The sequence below is a fragment of the Schistocerca americana genome, chromosome 8 (genome assembly GCF_021461395.2).
Source record: "Schistocerca americana isolate TAMUIC-IGC-003095 chromosome 8, iqSchAmer2.1, whole genome shotgun sequence".
In the NCBI taxonomy this organism is placed as follows: domain Eukaryota; kingdom Metazoa; phylum Arthropoda; class Insecta; order Orthoptera; family Acrididae; genus Schistocerca; species Schistocerca americana.
This window is the reverse complement of record NC_060126.1, coordinates 264,497,283-264,515,106: the sequence shown is the minus strand read 5'-3', so window position 1 is coordinate 264,515,106 and position 17,824 is coordinate 264,497,283. Positions and strand designations below refer to the sequence as shown.

The 17,824-nt window shown below is 36.2% G+C and overlaps 1 protein-coding gene across 3 annotated transcripts in view; it reads left to right on the top strand.

The window, feature by feature from the left end:
* The window catches only part of LOC124545071 (CB1 cannabinoid receptor-interacting protein 1-like), a 774,949-nt gene extending 766,202 nt beyond the window's left edge, over window positions 1-8,747 (top strand). For all 3 annotated transcript variants that reach the window (XR_006967587.1, XM_047123880.1, XM_047123879.1), the window contains one exon: window positions 6,175-8,747. Coding sequence is in view for 2 of the 3 variants with exons in the window: in XM_047123880.1 (XP_046979836.1) it covers window positions 6,175-6,196 (22 nt within the window). In the remaining variant the exon portion in view is untranslated. The remainder of the gene's footprint in view (window positions 1-6,174) is intronic.
* The last annotated feature ends 9,077 nt before the right edge of the window (window positions 8,748-17,824 follow it).

The window sequence follows — 17,824 nt, the reverse complement described above, 5'->3', positions numbered from 1 at the left end:
GTGTGGTTAAAGACTGTGGGGCACCCACTGGGCGCACACAGTCATTCCTTCATGATGGTGTGAACACTTCTGATGCTCAGTCCGACCATGGCAGCTATGGCTTTCACTGTCACTCGGCAGTCCTGGGTAATGAGTGCATCCACCAACTTGACAATGTCACTGATAATGCAGTGTGGTGCTCCAGACCATGCATCATCGGCTAACGACACCCATCTTTCCCTGAAACACTTGTGCCACACCTTGACCCTTACAAGGGACATGCAGTGTTCACTATACATTTGTGACATTCCTTGGGGAATGTCCATTCCTCCTACTCCTTCTGCTGTCAGAAAACAAACAACACCTCTTTGCTGTCCTATTGATGCCTCCATGTCACTGTTTGCAATGCGACTGGCAGGGTTGCACGATTGGTGCATGCTGCTGCTAGCTCTGTATTAGTTACATGACATGCACACATGCCCTCTAGCAACAGGCTGTGAACTTCCACACTCTGGTTGGAACCACACCTCGTTACACACGCCAGAGTATTATCCTCGTGTCACCAGTTTGGGCATTCCAGACTCTGGCTCATTTCTTTTTGAACGCCCTTTATACATTGCAAAAGTGCACTAGACAGCCACACAGAGTGGCCACACAGTTTGAGGCGCCATGTCATGGATTGAGCAGACCCTCCCGCCAGAGGTTCGAGTCCTCCCTTGGGCATGGGTATTTGTGTTGTTCTTAGCATAAGTTAGTTTAAGTAGTGTGTAAGTCTAGGGACTGATGACCTCAGCAGTTTAGTCCCTTAGGAATTCACACACATTTGAACAGGCCTTTTTTTTCACTAAACAGGTATAAATTTGTCATTTTATCACTGTATTTGTAAATCACAGAGCTAGAGATACCACATAATTTTTACACTTTGTCTTGCTGAATTTACTCCTTATTTGAAACTGTTGTTGCTTTGAAGCTATTTATTTTCCTCATGGACATATCAAGCTATGCAATGTGCTAGTTACTGTTGATTGTTTTGTAGTGTTGGTCGTTGTTTTTGCTCTGCAGACTTCGAGGCTGTAACTCCAGTTCCAATTTGAAAGATGCAGGTCAAAGAAGGTGACACTTTTTTCCACTAGACTGTCTATTGTGAACATTATTTCTCGATGTAAATTACTAAAATCATTTAGAACTTCTGTGATTTTGCATGTGTCTTCTTCTAATGTCAGCATTGTGATACCTGTGAACTTCTAACAATAAATTACTACTAATATGTTATGTATGCCATCTGTGATACACAAGGAGCCCATTACCATTCCGTGAGGCTGTGTTGTTACCATGGTTAAGTAATGATAATGTAGAGTTAAATCAGGTGACTGTATTGATATCACAGTCATTACAGATGGTAATTATTGTGTTTTATTGAACTATTTTGAATAACAGTGATTCCTTGTACACTTAAAAATATAAACTAGGCATCGACAACAATGAGAAAATTAGATTTTCTAATTTTTTGCGGTTCCTTCATGGAGTTTGTGTGTTCACATGTAAAGATGTTAAATATAATTTCATTATTCACTGAAAACTTGAATGAAGCAGAGTTTATGATCTACACTGATGAGAAAATGAAGCGTAAAAAAATTTTGCAAGTCACTTATCACACAATACAGCTTAGTACTTTGAAATAGCCTTGTAAAACTGTCTGACTTGGCAGTGAAATTCAATTCTGAAAATGTGTTAGTCTTAGAATAACAGACACAATAAAGAGGCTATTAACACAGTTTGCACTCAATCAAGTAATCTTGAAATCCAGTTACAGGATTTTGAACATTTTCTTCATAATGAACAGAATTAAGAAAGGTAGAATGCATACAAGATGAACAAATTGCTTATTAGATACAGACGAACAGAAAGCAGGAGGAGAATGAAAAATTAAATTACTAGAGGTAAAGGATATGACATAAGAGCATGAGACATGAATATGAAGAACAAAATGACAGAATTTTTGGGAGTAAACGAATCGGATCATAAGTGAGGAACCAAATCCAAGAGCATTATTACAATTTTCAAAATTATTCAAACTAAAACTAAGAGTGAATTTTCAGCTCCACTGATTAATAGTGTGTTTCTGAGTGTTCTGTTGAGTTGTTGTTTCCATTTTATGCACAATATTTCATGGTCCCAGCCATCTCTTTCAGGTGCTGTGAGTTTTGCTCTTATAAATCCTATCAGTGTTGTAAGACTCTGGTGAATATGATCGCTGGTGAGATTTTAGTAAATTGAGTGCTGGACCCCAAGTGTGATTTAAATTGAAACAGTCATCCCTGTACAGTAGATTTTCTTACATCTTCGTCTCCATAGAAATGGTTCAAATGGCTTATTTATTTATTTATTCCATGTGATCTGATGGTACACAGTGTGTTGCAGATGTCGGAAAATATCATTTAACATTGTTAACATGTATTAACGTAAGCCTATAGTATCCTAATGTATTATATTGCTCAATGTTTTCAATTTAACACAAACAGCAAGATTATTGTTCTAAGTATTCATTTACAGAGTAAAAACAGTGACACAACAAATATGACTTCACGGCTTTGCTAAATTTTATGTTGTCTTCGATGGACTGAATACTAGTGGGAAGATTGTTGAACAGTTGGAGGCCCATGTGGAAAACTCCCTTTTTACACAGTTGAGTGTTTGTACGTATAAAATGCAGGTTTGCGTTTTTCCTGGTGTTGTGTTCATGTACTTCACTATTTTTTACGACTCTGGGGTCAGTTGGCACTATGTGTTTTCTGAAGAATTTTAGAGTCTCAAGAATGTAGAGGCAAGGCAGTGTAATGATTTCCAACTTTCTGAAGATGGGTTTGGAGGAGTCTCTGGGTTTGCTCCCAGTAATGATCCTCATTGCTCTCTTCTGGATTCTGAATGTGCTCAGAGCAGTTGGAGCATTTCCCCAGAATATTACACCATATTTTAGGTGGGCTTGTATATAAGCGTAGTATGCACTAGTTAATGTTTTCAGGCTAGCACATGTTTTCAGTACACTCAATGCATAACAGCCAGTACAAATCCTGGCATTTACCTTTCCTGTATGTACACCATATTTTAGTTGGGCTTGTATATAAGCGTAGTATGCACTAGTTAATGTTTTCAGGCTAGCACATGTTTTCAGTACACTCAATGCATAACAGCCAGTACAAATCCTGGCATTTACCTTTCCTGTATGTGTATTCCATTTCAGGTTATCTTGAACCCACAGACCTAGGAATTTGAAAACAGTGTCGGTATCTATTGAATGGTTATTTATAGTGCCAGATGGCTGAGAGGAATTTGCATTTTGTGTTGTGTAGAAGTTCATGGAAGCTGTCTTTTTGGGGGGACTATGGGACTTAACATCTGAGATCATCAGTCCCCTAGAACTTAGAACTACTTAAACCTAACCAACCTAAGGACATTACACACATCCATGCCTGAGGCAGGATTCAAACCTGCAACTGTAGCATTCTCGCAGTTCCGGACTGAAGTGCCTAGAACCGCTTGGCCACAGCGGCTGGCTCATTTCCATAGACTCCTTCATTACACTGCCACGGAAACGTGGCATTTGCACTGTGATACTTGTGTCGTCATATCTCATTTTGTGATTATATTCAAGACAGTGCTGATTTGCGTGGTTGTTTTCGTCAGGTATGTTACTAGCATCTTTCATTGGTTGTTCTGATAGTCTTCTCCATGTATTACTCTATTAACATTGATAGTTATGTGTTCATACATACCAAGTAGCTATTCAGATAAAGCCACTGGTCTTTCCCTTACTCTATTCATCTACTGTTTTTGTGAATTTTCAGCTACTGTTTTTGTTAATTCCTTTACACTGACCATTTGTCTAATTTTACATACAACACTGCAGCTCTGTATAGATCTCACGTTAAAGCCTGTTGACAGTAATTTACATCCCAGAGTCTAAAATTCTGACACATTATAAGAGTGTTTAGTAAGGTACTCCTTTACTTTACTTTATTCCTGAATATTGAGAGATATTTATTTTTGTGCCTGATGTTTGCTGGGCATTAAATTTTGCACCAGAAACTAAAACTGAATTATAAACATAGATCTAGTTTATATGAAAACTAATTTTCCTTCTATTATGATGTTTGAATTTTACAATTCTTCCTAAATTCACTTTTGTTACTATCCATAAATAACATTAAGGAATAAATATGTCAAAAGAAGAATAAAAAGGTCCCTGAAGAGATTTCTGCTAGATGTTCATTTAACAGCCTTTGCAACATGTGACTTCCTGGGTGTTGTTGTTGTAAGATGAAGTCTACAGTAAGAGCTGATTCTCATTCCAGAGTTATGCCCGGGGATGCCATTCACAATGTGCCCATACATAAACAATCCCTTCTACTATAATTCTCTGTAACATTCTGATCGTGACTTTGTCAGCAGATACATAAGTGCCTTGATAGCCATGTATGATTTCATCTTTACCAGTACATATTGTTTCTGGCTATTGAGTGTTTTGTGTTGGTTACTGTGGGAGTTGACACTGACACAAACAAGGAAGGAGAGAAGTTGCGAAGGTCAGTGGAAGAATCCAAAATGCTCTGTGCAAAACACTTTCAAATTAATGCGACACTTTATTTCGAAACAGAAAAGAACCATAACTTAACTCCTGTTATGAGGTGGATTGATATCCTTCCTGTGCTTCCTAATGCAAGTACTTTTATACACTATTACTACTCACAGAACACAGGCTTAGTATCGTCTTCTTATTACACAGTACTGATGCTCTCGAAGTCTGTGACTGAAATGCGCCAACCAGCGATGGGCGGTTGGTACATCAGCATTGACAGGTGGGCTGAACTCTGTCTTCCTGGAGGTGTGGTGCTGCCCGCTCTTTCCACTAGTGTGTGGGTCAGCATCTTCTTGATGCCATTCTGCACACTGTGCTGGTCAGTGTGCAGTTAATGCACAAAGTGGGTCCACACTCCAAATGGATAACTCGAAATTGAAAACCACATGTTTTTTGCTGGTACAGTATGTATTGCAGTTGTTATTCCTCCTCTCCCTTTACAGGTTGTAGAGATGACATACTAAGGTGCGATTTGGAAGTTTCATTACTGTAGAGACCTCCTGACACCCATAGCAAGTACAAGATATCCCTCCATTGTGACATCCTGTAGCTATCACGCCATTCCTCATACCCATACTCATACCAAAGAGTCCACCACTAAAAATTTGTGAGAGCAAATGTCACATGAAGAAAAATCAAGCCTTGTTGGGTATTTTTATCCATCTCTGTCATAAGTGAATTGTTACTTGGAATCAGATAAGGCATTATATGCAGAAGAAATTGTATGAATTAGTCCCCTGCTTCTGTGGTGCTGTTAGAAAAAAATCCCGTTTCCAATGGTATCTTCAAAACGAGGACTGAAGTTTCCATCAGTTGACGGAACTCAGTAAGGAGAAGCTGTTGATGTAAAAACTTGCTCCAAATTGTGTTGTTACAGAATGAATATCAATGCCATATAAATATCTAGTCATTGTCTCCCAAAACTGACAACGTGGGTTTTACAGTGATTTTAGAGCCCTGTCAGGTGAGAACCCTCTACATAAACAACCAGGTGATTAGTTATATATATTATTAGCCAGCATTAAAGACAGGTCACTGAACACATGTGGGCTGTTATTTAAATTATGTCATTTTTAAGATGATTTTCTCTCCTTGCCATAAGTTTTCCAGGTTCATCCAGACTACTACTTCCCAACAAATTGGACAACAAAAGTATTCAGAATTACCACTGATTTTCAGTAAAGCTTTATTATGTACTCCTGTCATTAGTGGTTTGAAATTCTTGTTGGAATTATTAATCAGTTATGTTCCTCATTACTGCATCTTAAAACACACATATCTCTTAGTAAATAAATAGAGGAAAATCTTTCTACAAAACAGAGTAACAGATGGTAAGAACACTAGCTTTCAGCAGCAGAGGTTCCTTCTAATGGCGAGAGAGAGAGAGAGAGAGAGAGAGAGAGAGAGAGAGAGAGAGAGAGAGAGAGTTTTCTACCATTAGTTTTATCAGTCAAATCTAAATATTAAATGATACTAAGTAAACAAAACTTGTGCATGTAAACATCTCATACTCAATTGTTACAGCCTATGATAAATTTTATGTTCTTTTTCTGTTGCAGGAAACTGGGTCTTGACAGTTAACTTCATTGCCCACAAGAAGTTATCAATGTGGCTATTCAAAACATTATCAAAAACAAACCCCACAATCTTGAACTCATTGGTAAATGACTCTGCTTTATAAAAATGAAGAGACAAATTAATATGATAACATCTATGCAAAAATATGGTATTTTATTTGAAATACTTATTCAAATAGCATCCACTGACAAAGCATGCCATCCATATGGACAGTGAAATGTGATGAATAATGAATCTGAGCTGTATATGTGGCAAAAATGATACCAAACAGAAATGTCTCTACTAGGGAGACAAATATATAAAAAGCACAAGTTCTTAAAATGAAATTTCAGTCATTAAACAGTCTGAATTACCTCATATTGAGGTAATTTTCAGCAGCCATGTCAATTTTACCTGCATTTTTATAAATGCTTTCAGTCTGCTTAAGGTGCCTAATTTGCAAATGGAAATTAATAAACTATACCATATTCTTAATTTGTATCTCTTAACGTATCTTATTGTAAAATATTTACCTGCCCACGCAAAGATAAATGCTCTTGTCATTCTGAAGATTCAGCATTTCACAAGAAAGTAAAAGTTCTTTTTTACTATTGAGTAATAAACTGAATAAAAATATTTTCAGATGGTGTCAGAAATTCTATTATTCGGTCTCTATATAAAGGAATAATATAGGTATCTCCCTTTTTTCTTGTTTAGTTTAATTGATTGCAGTGCTCTAGAATTTCTTGTATTTATATCTCTATCCTGTAATCTCAGTAAACTACATTGGATTCTCAATAAACTGCATTATATCTTCCACTTTTCCTTATTTTCATTATCTGTGGTTCTTTCTATTATCAGTCTAGATCAGCATAATTTGAGACCTAAAATGAAATGGATTTTGGCCTAAAGTTTCTCTCGTGCATGAATCATCAGCATATGAATGCTTTTGGTTTGAACTCCTGTATGTCACATCATCACTGAATGCTAAATAAAGATGTTATCTCATAAGAGAAAACAATCAGCTCTATTAGTGCCTACTCTTGAAAACAAATGCAGGATCTTGCAGTTCATCAAATCACCCAGAGCAATGATTTGTTTGTCAACTCCTTGCAGTGTTAACAAATCATATCAACCAAACCCTATTCAGTAAGACTGATTTGGGATTAGGCAGCCTGAAACCAATAGTCCATCTCTCTTTATATCTATTTCTGCATTATTATCAAAAAAACATTACTCATTAAAATGTGACAGGAGCTGAAATTTCATCAGATGAACATAAACTTTGCCCATGAAACATATCAATGTAATTAATGTATCAGGAAAGATCAGGTAATTTTTTTCTCCTTTTTGTAGGGTCATCATCATCATCATCATCATCATCATTATTATTGCTTTGCTTTGCATTTTACTTACATCACATAAACAATCTGCCTTATTCTGCTTACAAATGGGAACAACTTTCTGCCTTTCAACTTGAAATGAGTAATTCAAATGGCAATATAAAGTAGGTATTTAGTGTACCGTTTTAACCAGCTGATAAATGTAGCTTGCATTGCAATGTTACATCTTAAACTAAACCATTTATACAAGGCAGTTAATAACATTTATAATACAATGCTATATGGTTATTTTTGTCTAAGATTGCAGGAGAGTAGTGCTGTTGTAGAAATGTACTAAAAATATTACTTAGACACTGAATATTAAAATATTAGGTATATTTTTAAATAAAATTATTTTCAAAGTTATACTAATTCAAAGCTAAAATAATACATTTAGAAGTATATACATTTAGTGGTTTTGCAAATTGTATGAATGACTTTGACACCAAAAGTCAATAGCTCATTGTAAAAAAATTATATTATATATTAATTTTATGAGATGCTCAACTTAATATGTAGTCTTTAAAGAATATACTTAGTGTTACTACTAGTGGTAATGTGACTCTTTCTCAAGTAAGAGAAAGAAAATGGCTTGTTTGTCTGCTCTGGATATGAAGCAGCAATGATATCACAACATGTTTGGACTTCTTCACTTATGAGAAAATGTACTGAACTAAAAAAGGCAACAATGTCTGAATCAAAGCATACATAGCACAGTTGTTTGCTATTTGCTGAAAGTCCTTTTGAAATTTATTTTTGTCCATTTGGATGAAAACGCAATAAACAATTTCTGCCTCATCACCATGGTATCCAGTCTAGAAGCTGTATTTTATGTGATATATCCAGAAATTCTGTTTTTATTGTTACTGTTATTATTTTATTATTAACATTATTTCAGTTCTTGCTGTACACATGGAGACAACTGGCTTATATGAAGTACTGTCTTTTTGATTACTCATGAGAGCACTAGTCGACCATACGGTTTTTTGTGAATCAATTAATAATACAATAAATTTTAAAAAATCTGTTTAATGTTAATGGTTCTGTTATAATTTTTAAATGAATGAGCAATGAGCAGAACTTTCCAGATGCATTACCTATGGCTAGTATTTTTCCTGCTGCATGTACTGTTATAACCTTGTTGAATACAATTGCATAAATAAAATACAGACTTTCTTTTGTCAAACATAAAAGTGCCAGAACACAATGTTCTTTTCAATATCTTACCCTTTTATTCCTTCCCTTAATTTGTTAGAATATTTTGTGTTTGAAAACATTACCTATCTAGACAGGTGTTAGCACTGCAAACTCAAAAGCAACATTTGCACAAAAATGATTCCAGAAGTAAAAAGAAAAAGTATTACAGACACACAAGCAACTCTTAAAATTTTAGTTTTATAAAATGTAAAATAGAAATATGATGTACACATTTCATGGAAGTCATGAATCTAAATAAAAAAAATAAAAAATACAAAAAAGCCAAATTCTTGCATTTTACCCTAAACTGCTGATGGCTGTAGATAAAGTCAACAATGATATCTATTGCAGTGGTCCTTGACATGAATGCAAGGTGCACACAGAATAACTTATCCACTCCCATGCAGGTATCACAGCAGGGGAACAGAAAATTGTAGAGGTGGCAATGGTTCCTTTGCAAATATCCACTGCCTTGTGGATTAGGTGCAGTTCAACAGCTGAAACCTATGGACAAACGCATATCTCGCAGAACTTCTAAGCTACCATCTCTTACTCCTTTATTTGACCCATTTGATCAGTTGAGGTGCCTAGAAGCAAAGCCAGTAATCTCCACTTTGTAAAATTTTACAGTAGAAGCAAAAAACTGTATAGGTGTTCATAGACTAAAAGTACATCCAGTTACTATGTGGGTATGTGGACTGACATTAGAAAAACACTTTTACATAACTTTTTTTTCTTGAAGCAGCTGTGGTAATGGATAACAACACTTTTAATTTGGAGATTACAGTTTTTGATTCTCTCACATGAATTTTGGACCTCAGCTGGGTTGGTAATAGAGCTCTGAAAGTGTATTTGAAGGCCTGAAGTTAAATATGGGTAACAAAGATTATTATTAAATTAACAATAAAACCTATTCTCAAAGATTTATATTCCACTTTTCATTAGTTGAAGTTACAAAAGATCACAAGTTCTTCTACACACACAATTCTGAAGACTCCTCCATTAGTTCACATTCACAGACATTACTGTCTGCCTCGTTAGGGATGTTGGATGGATGAATGGATGTTGTCAATTAGAGGCTTGTAGAAATCCAGTTTTTTATTCTGATGCCAATTCTTAATTGAAGTGGTTGAATGAGTTTCTGAAGTGGTTGAATGAGTTTCTGAAGTGGTTGAATGAGTTTCTGAAGTGGTTGAATGAGTTTCTGAAGTGTCTTTGAACAACATGGATGTCTCTTTTTGTTATATATTTAAAGCAGCCTATGCCAACCATGTAGAAACTCTCACCTCTTATGAGTAAATTGTGCTTGTGATTAGTAGATATCTTGAGTATGAATCTCTTGCAGGAAGGAAACTGGAAATGTCAAGCTTACAGAGTCTTCAAAAATTATCTTTTCTGCTTCAATTTTTTTCTGTGCGATTCATTTTATTTACAATCTAATAATAGCTACTACAAATCTCTCAATAGAACCATAATTAACACAGTGCATGACAATGCAAGATTTTACAACATAAATGTAACGACATGGTTGCAATCTTACGCTGCTGGCACAGGTCTGCAAATTGGTGATTTCACTCCCTCATATTCGTTCTAATCAGGCATGGCGTGATCAAGTATGAATGCCTGCAGTGGGCAGTATATAGCAACATATGCTTTCCATATTACTGTAATTGTGAGTATATGTTTCACCATCATGATGGATCTGTCCTCTTTATGGTAATTTATTATTTTACAGTAAAATTTAATAAATTTATTTCATTTATCTAAACATTCAGCTACCACTTTTCTGTTATCTGATACTTGTCTCTGCCTGGTAAATGTAGTACAGCACAAATAATTTAGAAGTCTGCAAAATGTGCCTGCCAACCACCCAACAATTCACTGAGTTGTTGTCTTTACTCTTAATTTTTTTATATTCTGCCAGAACATCCACACCATATTTATACAGCCTAAACTAGACTGTGTGTGTGTGTGTGTGTGTGTGTGTGTGTGTGTGTTGCTGACAAAGGCCTTAATGGGCGAAAGCTTTAATTGTGTGAATCTTTTTATTGTGCCTATCAAGACTCAGCATCCTATATGGTGAGTAGCAACATTCCTTCTGTGGTATTGCTAGACAAACATTTAAATGAATACATGACTTGAAGTACCTCATTTTTTCTCTTTATGAGGTACTTTGACTTTAATTTGTATAACGTGGATCATAATGATGCAATGCCTTTTTTAAATGACTGTGAAGTTGTGCACTGTGTATGAGCCACGTGGAAATTATCAGTTAAGTCTCCTGACAACCTGTTCATCAACGTTATATAAATAAAATCCTCCTCCTGCCTCCTCTTTCTTGGAATATAGATGCCTTTGGCCATACTTGAAGCTATCATTTCCACCTCCTTGTCTGCCTTCTCATCCTCTTTATTCTGTAAGTCGAAATGCCAGTGGCTGCTGCATCCACTCTAACACATTTTTAATAGTACTTTTACTTTTTCATTTGCATCATCCAACATAAATGTAATGATGTAGATTATAATCTTACGCTGCTGACAGAGGTCTTCAGATTGGGGATTTCATTTACTCACACTCATTCGAGTGCACTCTAATCGGGCATGACATGGTAGAGTATGAATGTCTGGAGTGGACAGGCTGCAGTCTCAGGCTACCTGGTTCGGTGCACTCACTGCTCTACTGTTGGGACTACTGTAGTAGTTCTGTGTCCCCATGGTTCTGTGTGCCTGCAGGCTGGTATTGCTTCCAATATACTACCATCAAGTTAAGAGCCTACGCTCAGATCAATTTAGGTATACAGTAGACACATATTCCTGCATGGCAGCATCTAATTGCAGTGACGTTATGATCCATAAGAGAAAAAGCTTGCTTTAAAAACAGCGAAAATTTGTGAACAATCAAGTTCGACAGAAAATGTAAGTAGCGACCACGTTTTGTATGGTCAGTCTCATAATGAAAAATTACATTGCTGTCTTTCGTAATGAAATAAAACTGACACAAAATAATTTTCTGCTAGCTCTGTAATTACACTTCATTATCAGGATCTCTTCAGACGATACACTGGCAAGTCTGCTTTGTCTCTCCAAAGTAAGGTTCCCTGCCTCTCTAATATTTATTTTGCTATCTTCACTTGAGGCTGTAACAGAAAATACTCTTTCACTAAAACAGCTAGCTTCGGAAAGAGACTATTGTTATCCTTCCACCATTCAAGGGGACCATCATCATCATCCCCATCCATTTGTTAAACACAGGTGAATCTATTCAGTGGATTAACTATCATATGGCCCATAGTAATTGTAGTGTGGGCAGACTGGATGTGTAATCATGCAACTTTGTCATCCGAAGTCACATGGCATCTTGTCAACAATCTCAACACAAGCATAACAATGGAAGCACTTATGTTGCAAGCAAATCAGTAGTATGACTGTTTGTATACATATATGCAACCAGTGACTGTATTTCATCTTTCTGGAATTTTAGAGGTGAAGTTGTTGACCTGTTGCGTGCAATGGATACTGAAAAATTTATTAGTTTGGTTTATGGATAAAGATGGTCATGGATCCAAAGTGACGGAAACTATCACTGTTAAGGGACTGTATGTTTGGAGGTTTCCACAGAAATTGACCTAACCAGTAAGTGTTTAATTGCAGTACTCCTAACATGGTGAATTATTAGGAGGAGGATTTTCAAAGCGATTTTTATTTCACAGCAACACATTGCAGAATCTGTATACAGCATAGAGGGATTAAAAATTATTTGCAGTATCTGGAACACGTCAACAAACAAAGCATTTATCATAACACTTAAAACTATTCCACATTATATATCATGTCACTTCCACAATTTTCATTTTTGAATTTGTTGCTGCAGTTCATCTTCAATTAGATGCTGAATGTTTGAAGTTCCCTCACTTTTCAGGCATTCATGTGGAGATTTAATTTCCAAAAGCTGCAAATTTGCTGAGGTGACATTCTACACTTGTCAAAAGTATGCACATTTTTCTAGAGTCATTCTAAAGCAATTGCATCTAGTTTATTAATTCATTCTTCTCTTTCTTTATGCATAACATTTACCCATTTCTTCCTCCTTTTCTGCTGTTTCTGCCTTCACCATAGCACAACAGAATGTCATCAACTACTAAAAATGTGTCAGTCTGAAGAATATTCCTGCAATGTGGTTGTTCAAGTCACAAGCTTCTAATATGGACATAGCACAGAGTGGATGGTTGGGCTACTCAAGCATGGAATGCTTGAACAAGCACGTAGGAAATCAGACAGTTGTTTTCCACATCCAAAGTGACTATATTTCTGATGGACTTTCACGGAACTACTTTCATCAAGCAATTCAAGCAAGCATAAATGTCAGATACAGGCCTCTGGTGGCCAAATATTAAGAACTTTCCATGGACCTACTGCTCATGGACGCTGTGATGCCATGGTGTAATAGCAAAGAGATAGCAATGACAATGCTTGAAGTATACAGGTTAGCAGGTTATCTGTAACTGAGGTGGCCACCCCTTCAGATCAAAGAAATGGTCTCACCAATACAGTCAGGACAAGAATGTGTATCGGACACCACATAGTTGCTGGTCATTAAACTATGCACCAGTACTCAGTCTTCTCCATGCCGTCCCATATGGTGATGGCATGTGACACTGTTAATGGTAAAATGTTAGTAAGGCACACATTTTATGACCAGGGATACCATGGTATATTTGAGGGGCAGAGATCAACAAGATTGGGCTAACTTTTACTCTTTCCCATTGTAATCAAGACACACATGGCATTCTACACTATAAGCATTCTCCATCACCCATGCTAAAAGGAATTAAACTTAAAACATAATTAATGATGGTGTGTCAAAAGGCTTGTACCTATACATTATCATTATTATTAAATATGCCTTGCACCCTCTCTCCAGTAGCTGCAGGGCAACAGCGTGGATGATTAACTAATGTGGTCCTATAACACTGGCCAACATGGCCTCACTTTGTTGGTATTGCAAATTAGTCAAAGCAAGGCACACTACAGCTGCTGTTTTACCCGAAGACATATGGATTAATGGTGATGTAAAATATTGCCTTGCTCTGGGAAACAGGTTAGGGAACCTGATAACAGAGATGAATAGTCTGAAGGTAGATACAACGGGAATTAGTTAAGTGTAACGGAAGGACGAATAAGGCTTCTGATCAGGTGAGCACAGGGTTATCAGCATAAAACTGGGTAGCTTTATGAGATGAAATAGTGAAAGCAGTGGGGACAACTATGAAAAAGTACAAGACCCAATAGAGATCCTTGATTAACATGAGATATTGAATTTAATTAACGGAAGGTGAGTATATATAAATGTAGCAAATAATGCAGCCAAGGAGAAATAGAAATGTCTAAAAAATGATTTTGATTATATGAATATCCACAGCTCAAATGGCAAGCCAGTACTAAGCAAAGAAGGAAGGTTCAAAAGTGGAAAGATGAAAAGTGAAAGGAATGTATAGAGGGGCTAAACAAAGTAAAACTCAGAGACAATATTGAGGAAGTAAATGAAGATGAAATGGAATAGGTCTCTCAGTGCCTCATCAAATTATTTTTGCACTACCCTAAGTCAAAACAAGACACCTTGAATAGATGATATCTCTCAGAATTTTTATGATCCTTGGGAGAACCAACCATGATAAAACTATCCTGGTTTGTGAGCTATTTAAGAAGAATGTAGTAAGTCCAACTCCAACAAAAGGCCATCTCTGACGGCTGCACATGTGAATATCACCGAATCACCAGTTTTTAGTTCATGTTTGTAAAATTGTAACAAAAATTATTAATAGAAGAATTAAAAAATGACAGAAACCAACCCCAATGAAGATAAGTTTCTATTCTGAAGTAATGTAGGAACATGTGCGATAATATTCACTCCACAGTTTATCTTGAAAACTAAAATGAAAAAAATAGAAACCTTTGTTTATGGAAGTACATAATACATTTAGAGAAAACATTTGAGAATGTTGAAGAAACTCTCTGAAAACCTGGAAGGATAAAATACAGTGAGCAAAAAAAAGCTAATCACAAACTGTGCAAAACCAGGCTGTAGTTAAGAGTCAAAGGACATGAATAAGAAAGCAGGGACTAAGAATAGAGTGAGACAGGGTTGTAGCCTGTCCTACATATTGTTTAATTTGTACATTAGGCAAGCTGAGGAAATAAAGAAGTAATTTGAATAGAGTGTTAATGTTCCGGTAGAAGAAATACACACTTTAGGTTAGCGTGTGACATTGTAATTCTGTCAGAAATTGCGGAGGGTTTGTAAAAACAGCTGAATCAAATGGATAGTGTTCCAGAATGCGGTTACAGGATGAATATCAACAGAAGTAAAACAGAGAATAGAGTGTAGGCAAATTAAATCACATGATGCTGAGGGAATTCGACTGGAAATGAGACACTAAAAGTAGAAGACACATTTTCCTAACTAGGCAGCAAAACAACTGACAATGACCAAAGTAGACAGAATATAAAATGCAAATAGTAATAACACGAAGAATGTTTCTGAAGAAGAACAATATTTTAACATGTAATACAAATGTAAGTCTGTTCTGAAAGTATTTCCTTGGCGTGTAGCATTCTACAGAAATGAAATGTGGACAATAAACAGTGTAGACACAAGAAAAGAAAAACTTCTGAAATATGGCACGACAGGCGAATGCTGAAGATGAGATGAAGGTATCAGATAACTAACGAAGAAGTACTGAATTAAATTAGGAAGAAAATAAATTTATGGGGCCACTTGTGTAAAAGAATGATAGAATGCATCTTGTGGCATGAAGGAATCATTAATTTGATAATTGAAGGAAGTGTGGAGTATAAAAATTATAGCTTGACAACTGTACACAAGTTAAAGTGGATTTAGGTTGCAACAGTAACTCAAAGATAAAGAAACTTGCGCAGGATAGACCGACATGGTGAGCTGCCTCAAACCTGTTTTCAGAGTGAAGATGATAACAACAACAACAACAACAACTAACTAACTCTACTCATCCAACTTTGTAACTAGAAATCTCCAAGGTAATCAGTACTCTGGGACCCTCAGTTCTCTGCAAAAATATCCAGTCAGTAAGAAATAAAGTGCTACACATAAAAGTTAATTGTGTTTTTTTCATCTCATGATGTACATTTGCAATCCATTTGGTTTGGGTGCAGGAGACATGACAAAAATTTATAAAATAATCACAATGATTTTTACATTAATAAATAGTAGCACTATAATAAATAACAACACTATAAGGATAACACATTGTACCCAGCTCAAATTTCCAGTTTGTCCCGCATGAATTCATCCACTGAATAATAACACTTCAGTGTCAGTACCTCATACAGCTTTCTTTTAAGTGAACCTAAATTCATCTGCATAACTTGTTTCCTTTTAATTTATTACAAATTTTCATTCCCATATATTGAGATCCCTGGGCATATAATCTGAGGCGGTGGGTGGAGAGCATAAAATTTTCTTTGTTTCTGGTTTCATGTGAATGGACAAAATGGTTTCCCTATTAAAAAAAACACCATACCTAACAATGGATTCGAAGTAGCTTGTATATGCTACTTTTTGTGTGTCCATGTCAGTTGCAGTTGACAATATTTGCATTGCAAATTCAAAGCTGCTCAGTTTGTTTGCCAGGTATTCAATGTGTGCCTGCCAGCTCAAATTTTTATCTACATTTAAACCTAAGAATTTGACTGAGTCAACTTCTTCTATACCTTGGTTGTTGCGTACAATCTTAATCTGCTTACATTTTGACTGTTTGGTTCTGAACTGCATCACAAGAGTCTTAGATATGTTTAGATTCAACCAATTTAGCTGAAACCAAGTTTCTGAGGTACTAATCACAGATTTGGGAATTTTTTCCGAGTCCTGATCTTCAACTAAGACAGAAGTATCATCTGCGAACAGAATTGATGGGGAGCTGATATTTAATGGTAAGTCATTAACATAAAAGAGAAATACGACTGGGCCTAATATGGAGCCTTGAGGAACACCCCGAGATATTTTTTTCCAGTCAGAAAAATAATATGTTCCATTTGAAGAAACTACAGACTATGGACAGCTCACTTGTTTGCGTAACAAAACAATATTGTAGGGGATCTGTAATAACACATGGAGCTGTAAAATAATATAATCTGACATGAAATTATAGTGGAACCATAATGAGAGATTGTGCATCAGGCATATATGTAAATGAATGGATCTTGTATACAGTAAGTGGTTTGCAGAGTATAGATATAGATGTAGACATTATTGAATCAAGAGGAAGAAAGCTTGTAGAGATATCAGTTACAGAGATAAGAAAGCTATATATTGCAATGGTGCGTAAGTTCGAAGCATTTTTCCATAAGTCTAATAAACACATAACAGAGACTTTAGTCATCAATAATATATTCTCCTTTATTATTTACAACAGTCGGTCGATGCTGCAGTAACTTTCCAATTCTGCAACTGTAGAAGTTATGTGGTTTTTGAAGTGAAGAACACACATGAGCCATGTTTGGAGCCATTCTCATCCAGAAAGGAAGTTCCTTGAAGACTGTTTAATAGAAAGTGGACAAGGTGGAAATCTGAGGGAGCAAGCTCAGGTGAATAAAGTGGGTGTGGAATGACTTCCCACCCCATCTCCTGTATAGCGTTTTTTGTCAGTCTAAAAGAATGTGGGCATGTGTTGTCGCAGAGTAGCGTCATCTTAAATAGTCTTCCTGGTCATTGTTCCTGTCGGTTGTTGACAATAAATGTCAGCAATGATAGTCACACAACAGGGAAACAATCTGTAATACACCACACAGTCACTCTTCCACCAGATACATAACATTGTATTTTGTGGATGCGCACCGGTCTCTGTATGGGTCTTTGTTGAGCTCAACCATTCCTTTTTTTTCCTTATGTTAGCATAAACACACTATATCTCATCACCTGTAACATTACAGGATAGGAAAGGTCAGTACTGTTGACGAGCCAATTGATATGAGCAAGTAGAGATACACACACAACCACCTGCTGATTTTGGCTTAGAGCATGCGGTACCCATACACCTGAG